The sequence below is a fragment of the Cherax quadricarinatus genome, chromosome 13 (assembly GCF_038502225.1).
Source record: "Cherax quadricarinatus isolate ZL_2023a chromosome 13, ASM3850222v1, whole genome shotgun sequence".
NCBI lineage: Eukaryota > Metazoa > Arthropoda > Malacostraca > Decapoda > Parastacidae > Cherax > Cherax quadricarinatus.
The window spans coordinates 5530534-5541712 of record NC_091304.1 but is presented as its reverse complement, the minus strand read 5'-3'; the positions used below and the strand labels follow the sequence as shown (position 1 = coordinate 5541712).

The window sequence follows — 11179 nt, the reverse complement described above, 5'->3', positions numbered from 1 at the left end:
TTCCTTTCTCCCTCTGTCTCTCTGTCTGTCTGTCTCTCTCTCTCTCTCTCTCTCTCTCTCTCTCTCTCTCTCTCTCTCTCTCTCTCTCTCTCTCTCTCTCTCTCTCTCTCTCTCTCTCTCTCTCTCTCTCTCTCTCTCTCCCTCTCTCTTTTCTTATCGTTTCCCCCTCTACGTTTCGCTTCATTCCCTCACATTAAGACTTCCATGGATCGAGTACTTACTCTACTGACCTTTTTCTTGTTTCTGAGGACGTGAGCATCCCTTGCGTCCTCAGCGTTGCCGGGAGTTCTGGATCCCCACAGTTCCCAGCCCATCCTGATGTAAGCGAAGGATATGATCCCCAGCGGCACGAAGAATTGGAGTCCTACCATCACGTGAGAATACGTCCACATTACCGCTGGGTCGATACCTTCCTGTTGGTGGTGATGGTGATGGTTGTAGAAGGGGCAGTTGTGGTGGTGATGGTTGTAGGTGGTGGTGGTTTTAGGGGGGTTGCAGAAGGAGGCAGTTGTAGAGGTGATGGTTTTAGGAGGTGGTCGTTGTAGAAAGGGCAGTTGTGTTGGGGATGGTTTTAGATGTTGTTGGTTTTAAGAGGTGGTGGTTGTAGAAGGGGGCAATTGTGGTGGTGATGGTTTTAGGGGGTGGTGGTTGTAGAAGGGGCAAATGATGGGTGATGGTTTTAGGTGGTGATGGTTTTAGGGGGTGGTGATTGTAGAAGGGGCAGTTGTGGTAGATATGGTCTTAGGTCGTGGTGGTGGTGGTTGTAGGGGGTGTAGGAGGCAGTTGTGGAGGTGAAGGTTTTAGGGGGTGGTGGTTGTAAAAGGGTCATTTGTGGGGGTGGTGGTTGTAAAAGGGTCATTTGTGGTGGTGGTGGTGGTTGTAGAAGGGGGCAGTTGTGGTGGTGATGGTCTTAGAGGGTGGTGGTGGTAGTGGTTGGTCAGTTGTGGTGATGATGGTCTTCGTTCACTCGCGTTGGCTACCCTTCCGATTTCATAAACTCTCCTTATTCACATGCTATACGGACATTCTTCTCTCCCAAAACTCTCTACTCTTGTAAAATTTCTTGTTCCTTGCCTTCCATATATTTCAAGTCTGCCAGATCTTAACAACACCCTTCATTCCTTATACTTCAGATTTACTTTTCGCCAAATTAACACCCTTCATAGTAATATAGTTTGTACCTCTCCTCCTGCAACTGATGCTTCCGGAGTCTACTCCATTTCTTGCTCCTCTTGTCCTCTCCAATACTTTGTAGTAACTGGCCACTCTCTGACAGACATAAAGAGCACAAAAGTGTTAGCCTTGCCGATACTAGCAAAGCTCTTTCCTGTCGTGTTAGAGGTCACGGTCATACTATTAACTGGTCCTTTGCCAAAACTGTCTACCATTTTCTAATCTTCACAAACGCCATCTTGTTGAAGCATCCCTTATACACAACTTTCCTAATATGAGTCTTAGTCCTGGCATTGTCTCTGTAGATGCCTTCCTTTCTCATTACAATGTCAAATGCTCCAAACTTCAGAACACTCGTGACTTGACCTGATCACTATCTTTTCTCCTTACCTCTTCTCCTTTCCTATATTTTCATTGTCTCTTCTGTTTTTCTTTTTAGTCCCGCTGGGATTAGTCCTGGCCTCGTGTGTCATTAACCCTCTGCAGTACTCCTCTTTTATCTTGTTCTTAGACTACCTCCAATAATACTACTACTACTATTATCTCTTCCCTAGTCTTCACCCTGACCCTTTTTTCACTACCACTATTACTCGTTACATTACTCCCGTCCCCTCCCCCCTCTCGTATATAATCTGGCTCCTTTCCTTTCGCGCTTCTGTGTGACTAGTTATTGGTCCGAGTCGGACCAGAACGTCGTCGTAAGTTTCAGTCTTCTATGTGCGGGTTATTTGCATAGTGTATCAGGAATACAGTGAGAACAGAAAAAGTCGAGAACAGAAATTCAACAAGAGCAGCAACAGTGTAATTAAGAATTTTGTGGGTAAAAGAATTCAATGATCTAGATTACATTAAGAACAGGAAACCCATGAGAGAAGTGGAATGAAAAATGTTAGTAAAGCGCGGAATGTACCATGAAAACTGGAATACAATAAGAACACAAATACAACGAGAAATACAATGAGAACGGAAGTAAAGTGAGAATTATTAATGAAGACTAGCAGAAGGATGTGAGATAATAGACAAAGGTAAGAAAATAATAAAATAATTTAACACAAACACTTGAACACATAAGGATTCTCCGGTCAATCGCAAAAGTACACGAAGAACGAGAGATTCTAAAGTGATCTTCGTGGCTTCAAATAAGCCGAAAGTCCACAAGGTGTGGAAATCTGCAGATGCGATGATTGCAACTCAGAAACAGCAAATGATTTACGCCTGCCTGGAATGAGGAGTGATGTGGCCGGAAAGTTCAACGTCAACACTGTAAGAGACTTGACAGAAAGTTTAAATGAATCATCTAAGACTAGTTTTGTACATAACAGTAAGGCCGCCCACATCTCTCCGGTGTTAAGGGCTCTGCTGAAATGACAGATCTGTCCATGCAGGATCCAGGCGAAAGATAAGTCGTCTTGCTCTGTTCTCTGTTCTCTCTCTCTTTCTCAGTCTCTTTCTCTCTCTCTCACTCCCTCCCAACTCACCGCAACACAGACGGGCTTCTGTTCTCTGGTGCGAGTGTCTTCGATGTACCGGACCCTCAGAGCTATGGCGTTAGGGATGGCCAACGTTGCGCTGAACAACCAGATGGAGGCGATCACCACCTAGGTAAAGACGTGGGTTAATACACCTCCTGGAGTGAGTGTGAATTATTTTTATTAGTGTGAATTATTTTTATTTCTTTGTTTTAGTGTATAATTAATGATGTTTACTGCTATTATTGATATTGCAACTAGGAATACCTACCATGGTTGTAATAGCCGATATAGTTTTTATACTTTTCTTTTTTCTAATATAGGATGGGGGTCCACCTCTGGTGTAAATTGTGGGACCCATAGCCTCGGAGAAGTGGATAAAAAGGCTTCAAGGAAGAATATTTGGATTTCTTCCTGAAGCCGTTTGAATATTCCATTTTCCCTACGACCCCATCTTTTCATTCTTTTTTTTACCAATAGGAATATTTTATTACATAACATGCCATTTGATGCTGATACTGAGTGATGGGGAGAGTATTTGGTTCCGATTTTCATTAAACTACCAACATAGCAAACTTGGCAAATCGTTGGGAAAGGATCCTTCCCTCTTTCCTTCCTCCTTCACACTCGATCCAGGATCAGATGGTGTTTTGTCACTGACTGGAAAGAATACGAACATCTGCTCTGTTTCCAGTAACATAGCCACAGAGGCAAACTTTTTCTTTTATTACGCATTGTCAAATTTGGTACCTATTATTTATGAGTATCATCCCGTATTTGCAACCTGTGTTCTTTGTGTGGATTCTGTCTGTTTAACTGCGTTAATGACCAGCCTCTGAGAGAAAGAATCGTCATTCTGACCCTTTTTAAAAGTATCTATAAAATACTGCTACACTTTCACTGGTGATATGTACTCTGACTTTAGCAAAACTTCCTGGTCATTTTTGTGTCTAACGGAGTGAGTTAAAAACATCTCAGATGGGTATGAAAGATTTAGATGTCATTTAGGTGAGTAACGAATGGAGTGGGTAAAAGAAAAACTCTTCGGATGGGTTAGGAATATATGGACAGCCCATTAAGGAAATTAATGGCATAGTAAGTTGTTTCGCGAAAACGTGCTGAAACAGTGTATAAATATCGTTGGATGGGGTGGACCATTTTGAATGGTGTGTATGTATGTGTGTGTGTGTGTGTGAAAGCACCTAGGAATACCACATTCGGGAAAGCCATTTGGACATGTTCAATAAAGTAAGGTTTCAGGGATAAAAACATGAGCTACCAGTACACGAGCAAATGAACCAACTTCGTAATAAAATTCTCCACGTGGACAAGTCACCTCAGCAATCGGAGAAAATCTTTAAGCTTTAAGAAGCTTTTAAACCATTTGGAAATATCCTGGACTAGTGAAACTTCAAAACATCAACAAGTAATTTTTTTTATCTTCAAGATGTTTTCACGACAGAGTTTGCAAAAAAAAAAAAAAGTATGTACTTCAAAGAGGAAAGACGTCTTTCAGCTCTTTATAAGTCATCTGCAAAAGTTTAAGAGTGATAGCCTGGAGGTCCTGGAATATTACGCCAGGACTCTGAAGGGTATGTAAGGAAGTGTGCTGGATTAAATAAACCACAATGATGATTAATATAATAATAATAATAATAATAATAATAATAATAATAATAATAATAATAATAATAATAATAATAATAATAATAATAATAATAATAATAATAACAACAACAAAAGCAACAAAATTTAAAATTGACAATAACGCAGAACATTTTATTTGATTTTGGGGGAATGTAGTTAGCCTTAAGAAAATTGTTAGGTTCATGACAACTTGGTAAAGCATTTTAGAAATGATTTCTTTTATTGTTATAATGTGTGTGTGTGTGTGTGTGTGTGTGTGTGTGTGTGTGTGTGTGTGTGTGTGTGTGTGTGTGTGTGTCGGACTGAAGTCTCAGGCTTTCCCTCAATTACTTACCTTACTCCTGAATTTGGTGGGTCTGGCGTTAAGAGGGAAGACGATGGCTCTGTATCTGTCGACGGCGATGGCTGTGAGGGTGAAGATAGAGACGTTGACGCTGACGGTCTGGAAGAAGGGGCAGAAGGCGCACATGAACTCCGGCAAGTTCCAGCGCTGGAGAAGAGCCGCCTGGAACTACGTCGTTAAAAATAAAGACAGAAACAATTAGTTGAGCGTATGTTGAATGTACGTGAGGATCAAGAGGGAAATGGAAGATAGCAATAAGGAAGAGCCGCCTACGGAACTGCAATATTAATGAGAGAAAAAAGATTGTTTGACATTGTTTAGAATGTGTGCGGTGAAGTCAGGGGAGGTTAATAAAAGATGCATTTTTGTTTAAGTTTTGTATTTCTGAAAAACTTTTTTTTTTATAACAGTAAGAAACAGGTGCCAGCCTTTATTTCCAGCAATCTGGAACTGTAAAATGAGAGAATCATTGGTTGCTTGTGAGGTTATTGCTGTGATAAGGTACTGGAGTGCTGGTTGTGAGGTTATTGCTGTGATAAGGTACTGGAGTGCTGGTTGTGAGGTTATTGATGTGATAAGGTACTGGAGTGCTGGTTGTGAGGTTATTGATGTGATAAGGTACTGGAGTGCTGGTTGTGAGGTTATTGATGTGATAAGGTACTGGAGTGCTGGTTGTGAGGTTATTGATGTGATAAGGTACTGGAGTGCTGGTTGTGAGGTTATTGATGTGATAAGGTACTGGAGTGCTGGTTGTGAGGTTATTGATGTGATAAGGTACTGGAGTGCTGGTTGTGAGGTTACTGATGTGATAAGGTACTGGAGTGCTGGTTGTGAGATTATTGATGTGATAAGGTACTGGAGTGCTGGTTGTGAGGTTATTGATGTGATAAGGTACTGGAGTGCTGGTTGTGAGGTTATTGATGTGATAAGGTACTGGAGTGCTGGATTTGGGACACGGTCATATGTTGCATTCCTTTTCACCTACGAACACTGAATGTTACAGAGAGCAAGTGAGAGCTGTATATTAAGCCGGAGGATTAGCAAGGTGAGTCAGTTTTATAGGCACTGCAATATTCTGGAAAGGTGTTTATGTAAAAATGTGCTTCTCCTCGCCTACGAGTACTGAAAGTTTCAAGGAACAGATACGAGCCAGACTCTAGTGCTGACTAACACCTGACTGGAATTGTAAATGATTCACAGAAGATGGTAGAATAGTTGATATAGTGCAAAAGGTGTTTCAGGAAGCGAGGAAAGGTGTGTGTGTGTGTGTGTGTGTGTGTGTGTGTGTGTGTGTGTGTGTGTGTGTGTGTGTGTGTGTGTGTGTGTGTGTGTGTGTGTGTGTGTGTGTGTGTGTGTGATATTACTGAATGACCCTTGTTTTGAATGAGCAATAAACTCCAGCACTGAAGAAAAGTTGTTTTACACAAATCAATTGTACAGGTTAAGATTTGTTTTCCTATCTCAGCTGTATCTTGTCTGAGGTAGACTGCCACCCCCTGGGATGAAACCCACAGCAGTCGACTAAACCCAGGTTCCTACTTACTGGAAGATGAACAGTGGCAGCAGATATAATGAAACATGCCCAACATCTCCACCCGTGCTGGAGATCGAAGCATAGACACTCAGTAAATGAGTTGAGTGCACTACCACCCGAGCCAGGAACTTGAGCGTTAGAAGAGACGGGTTTGGAGAATTTAGGAAAGTGGAAATGCCTGGGAAGGAAGTCGGTGTTGGATTGTCTTATATGAGTGCTATGAGGACGACATAAGAGGTTCAGATGAGCCTCCATCAGCTTCCAGCGTTGAAAAATAGCCGTAGATAACTGGATTGTAAGAGACGGAACTCTTGTTGGTGAGGTGTGTTCAGATGACTGAAGTAGGGGAAGAAAAGTCAGTCTTGGACACTCTCTTTTACACGGTTTTTACGAGGTTAGAGGAGTTCTTTTCTTTATTTAGAGACTAAGAGCTGTTACCTACATCAACTCATATTAAAACCTTTTTATTGTTATGAGACATGAAAAAGGGGACCAGGAAAAAGTTGGAGCCATCTGTGGGTCAGCGATTTAATTTGATAAGCTGACTTTATTTCGTTGAAGTCGATGGAAAAATAAACACAAATGTAATATTTCTTTCCATCGTGTCGGTGTTTTATACCATTTATCTCCATTTCGAGTCATCCTAAGAATAAGTGAACTCAGATGAAGTGATGCTCTTGAGAAAGTTACAGTCAGTATGTAGTTGCTGTTTGCTGCCCGTCTTATCGTGTAAAAGTTCACTTCTCGCTGTCCTCGGAGTGGAGCCAAGTGTGGTATGTTGACAACAATGAATGTGTTGTACATAACAGAATGCCACCCACATCCCTCCGATGTTGAAGGTTCTGCTGAAATGACAGATCTCTCCAGGCTGCTGGGTCCAGGCAAGAGTTGAGCCGTCTTGTTCCATTCTCTCGCTCACCTCCTTCCTTGAAAACACTCAACCTCCTTCCTACCAACGTTCCCCACTCTCACTTAGCAGTTTTCACTTAATTTCCTTGGCTTTCTTCATTCATTTCCTCCCTCCCATCCTCCTGTTCTACCTCCTTTTCAATTTCCTTTTTCTTTCTCGTACACTTTTTTTCTTATTTCCACGTCTCGCTTCCTCTTTTCCATCCATATCTTCTGACTCTTCTTAAATCTTCTTCCCATATTCTTTTTCCACCTCCCTTCATACTTCTCTCCTTCCCCTCGTCCCTCCCTCCTTGTTTTCCTTCCCTCACTCTCTCTTTACCTTCCTCTCTTACTTCCTCATTCATTCCTTCCCTCCCTCCCTCTGTCGCCCCACACAGATTTTCTGAGGCATTTTCCTTCTTTTTTAGACAGGAAAAAAATCACTTCACTGTATTTAATGAGATGATCATGCAACTGACACTTTGTTTCATCTCTATAAAATAATAGTCGACAAAATTGCAATAAGCTCTTTTTTTCCAGCTTACTCGCTTAAGTAATTTAATATTTAGACTATGCTGCAGAGTTCTGGTCACCGTATTACAGAATGGATATAAATGGACTGGAAAACGTATAAAGGAGGATGACAAAGTTGATCCCATGTATCAAAAATCTTCCCTATGAGGATAGACTGAGGGCCCTGAATCTGCACTCTCTAGAAAAGCGTAGAATTAGGGACGATATGACTGAGGTGTATAAATGGGAAACAGGAATAAATAAAGGGAATGTAAATAGCGTGCTAAAAATATATAGCCAAGACAGGACTCGCAGCAATGGATTTAAGTTGGAAAATTTCAGATTCAGGAAGGACATAGGAAAACACTGGTTTGGTAATAGAGTTGTGGATGAGTGGAACAAACTCCCGAGTACAGTTATATATATTGGGGTTACGACGTGTAGTTTTCAAAATAGGTTGAATAAATATTTGAGTGGGTGTGGGTGGGTATGAGCTGGACCTGACTAGCTTGTGCTAATAGGTTTGATGCTGTGTTCCTTCCTTAAGTAGATGTGACCTTACCTGACTAGGTGGGTCATTGGTTTAAGCCGGGAGGTGACTTGGACCTGCCTTGCATGGATCAGTAGGCCTTCTGCAGTGTTTCTTCTTTCTTATACTCTTATGTTCTTATACACACACACACACACACACACACACACACACACACACACACACACACACACACACACACACACACACACACACACACACACACACACACACACACACACACACATATAGATATATATATATATATATATATATATATATATATATATATATATATATATATATATACATGTATATATATATATATATATATATATATATATATATATATATATATATATATATATATATATATATATATATATATATATATACAGTGGAACCTCAAATCGAACTGCTCCCAACACAACCAATTATGTAAGTGTATTTTTGTAAGTGCTTTTATAAGTGTATTTTTGAGGGTCTGAAATGGACTAACCTAATTTACATTATTCCTCATGGGAATAAATTCATTCGGTAAAGGCACTCAAACAGCCTTCTGGACCAAAGAAAGTTCGATATTTGAGGTTCCCACTGTATATATATATATATATATATATATATATATATATATATATATATATATATATATATATATATATATATATATATATATATATATATATATATGTATATATATATATATATATATATATATATATATATATATATATATATAGATATATAGATATATATTTAAATATAGGGAGGTACCACCTCTAGAACTGTCATAGGAACCCTCATCATATATATATATATATATATATATATATATATATATATATATATATATATATATATATATATATGTATATATATATATATATATATATATATATATATATATATATATATATATATATATATATATATATATATATATATATATATATATATATATATAGGGAGGTACCACCTCTAGAACTGTTGTAGGGACCCTCATCCTCAGAGAAAAGAATAAACTTGCTTCAGGGAAAACTCAAGATTCTCCCTGAAGCTGTTTGAGAATTTTCTCCTACCACCCCCTATATTATGTATACATATTTTATATATATATATATATATATATATATATATATATATATATATATATATATATATATATATATATATATATATATATATATATATATATATATATATATACTACATATTTATTTATTAGATATCCCGCTAGTGCTTTATTGTTTGATAATGATCTCGTTAATCCTCGATTAATCCTGATACTTCTCTATCGTTGTCCCGTTATTTTTTTTTTTAAGATCTCTCAGATTTTTTTCCAATTTACTTTCGATTCACAAGTTTTGGGGGAGCTAGTTTGCGTACTGAAATTTTCTTGACTTTTTATTACTTTAATTATCCCCTTTTTAATCATAAATAATTTTCCTAAGTGTCCTATTTTTTCATTCCTGATTCATTCAACCAATTAATCCTTAACATAATTATACACTGGTCAACCACCAAAATGCTTCCGAGACCAGAGTATCAATTTCCAACTAATTTTAGGTCACAGATAATGAATATCATGGCTAAAATTGTTTGTTAGCTCTACTTTTCATTATACACCTACGTGTCACAACAGGTTCCAACAAGCTTGTGGCAGTGTGTTTCTTACCACACTCACAGTCTGACTGACCATTATTGTTCCAGCAGTCACAGAAGGTGACTGTGATGTTCAAGTTTATATTCTGAGGTGAAAGTTAGGTGATTTTCTTAGTCAAACACTTTTTAAACTTATAAACATTCAACCAAACAAAATTTTGCTACCACCACTACACATAAAACTGGGGTTCATGAAACTTCGTGGAAGCTATGGACAAATCCGGTCAGGGATTCAAGTATCTGACATTAAAATCCCCCTCACTGAGCAACGCTAAGATAAAAGAGGGAGTCTTCAATGATCCTTAGAGTTGAGGGCTTCTTAATCAGACCTTCATGGGGAGGAGAAAGCTGCTTGAGAAGCATTTAAATTAGTGGCGAAGGGATTTCTCGGAAACAAAAGGGAAGGCAACTATGAAGAATTGTCGGAAAACCTCATCAAGGCTTACAAGAACATAGAAAGTAACAAGTCACTTAAAATCCATTTTTTGGACTTCCGTTTAAACCTTTTTCCAGTGAGCTGTGGGGCAGTTAGTGACGAACATGGTGAAAGGTGTCACTAAGATATTTCAACCATGAAAAAATGGTACCAGGGCAAATGGGGCACTAGAATGCTTGCAGACTATTGTTGGACATTGGCAAGAGATGATTCTTCAGCTCATTATAAGCGTCAAGGAAAAAGGCAGAGAGTAGGTACGGATTAGAGTTTAAAACATACTGACACATATTGTACGTAATAATAAAATAAATATTATATGTCTCGAATCTTTAAATCTATAGCAAATAAGCATTTGTCAAGGTGATATTTGAATTCAGGACACGAAAATACATAAGAATTAACTAGTTTCATTTAAAAAGCCTACAACTTTTCAAGAATTGTTGACCAGTGTTATATGCACACTACACACAGCGGCTTTGCCACTGATGCTTTAGCCAAGTTATTTTTTATCCATCATCTGATCCGTATTCGTTCATCACTTTACCCACGATTCGTCCTCGATTCATTCCTAGTTTCTCCTTCCCTTTGTCAATAATTCCATTCCGATTAACTGCCCGATTTGTCTTAAAAAAAAAAAAAACTCCATGAACAGAGAATTTAAAATAATTAACAAGTCGGTATAAGTGAGAAAGAAAGAAAGTAAACGAGGGGAAAAAAGAAAGTCAAAAGCCAGAATAACAATAACAATGCAACCCAATGAAACCCCAAGAAGAGAGAATGTAAAATTGTAAACAAGTCAGCGAGAGAGAGAGAAAGTCAAAGAGGGAAAAGAAAGGAGAAGTAAAAAGAAGAAAAATGACAACAGTGCAGTAGCTAGAACGACGGTGGTAGGAGCACATCCAGAAAAGGGAAGGAAGAAAAAGAAAATGATCACGCATAAAACCAGATGAAAACAATTTACAACAAGCAAAAGCCAAATTGA

General features: G+C 38.6%; 1 protein-coding gene across 8 annotated transcripts in view; it reads right to left on the bottom strand.

The window, feature by feature from the left end:
- The window catches only part of LOC128688680 (substance-K receptor), a 185545-nt gene that overhangs the window by 33761 nt on the left and 140605 nt on the right, over positions 1-11179 (bottom strand). For all 8 annotated transcript variants that reach the window (XM_053776645.2, XM_070084418.1, XM_053776643.2 and 5 more), the window contains 3 exons: positions 4624-4800; positions 2652-2771; positions 231-413 (listed from right to left, as the gene is read on the bottom strand). In XM_053776645.2, the coding sequence (XP_053632620.1) occupies positions 231-413; positions 2652-2771; positions 4624-4800 (480 nt within the window). The remainder of the gene's footprint in view (positions 1-230; positions 414-2651; positions 2772-4623; positions 4801-11179) is intronic.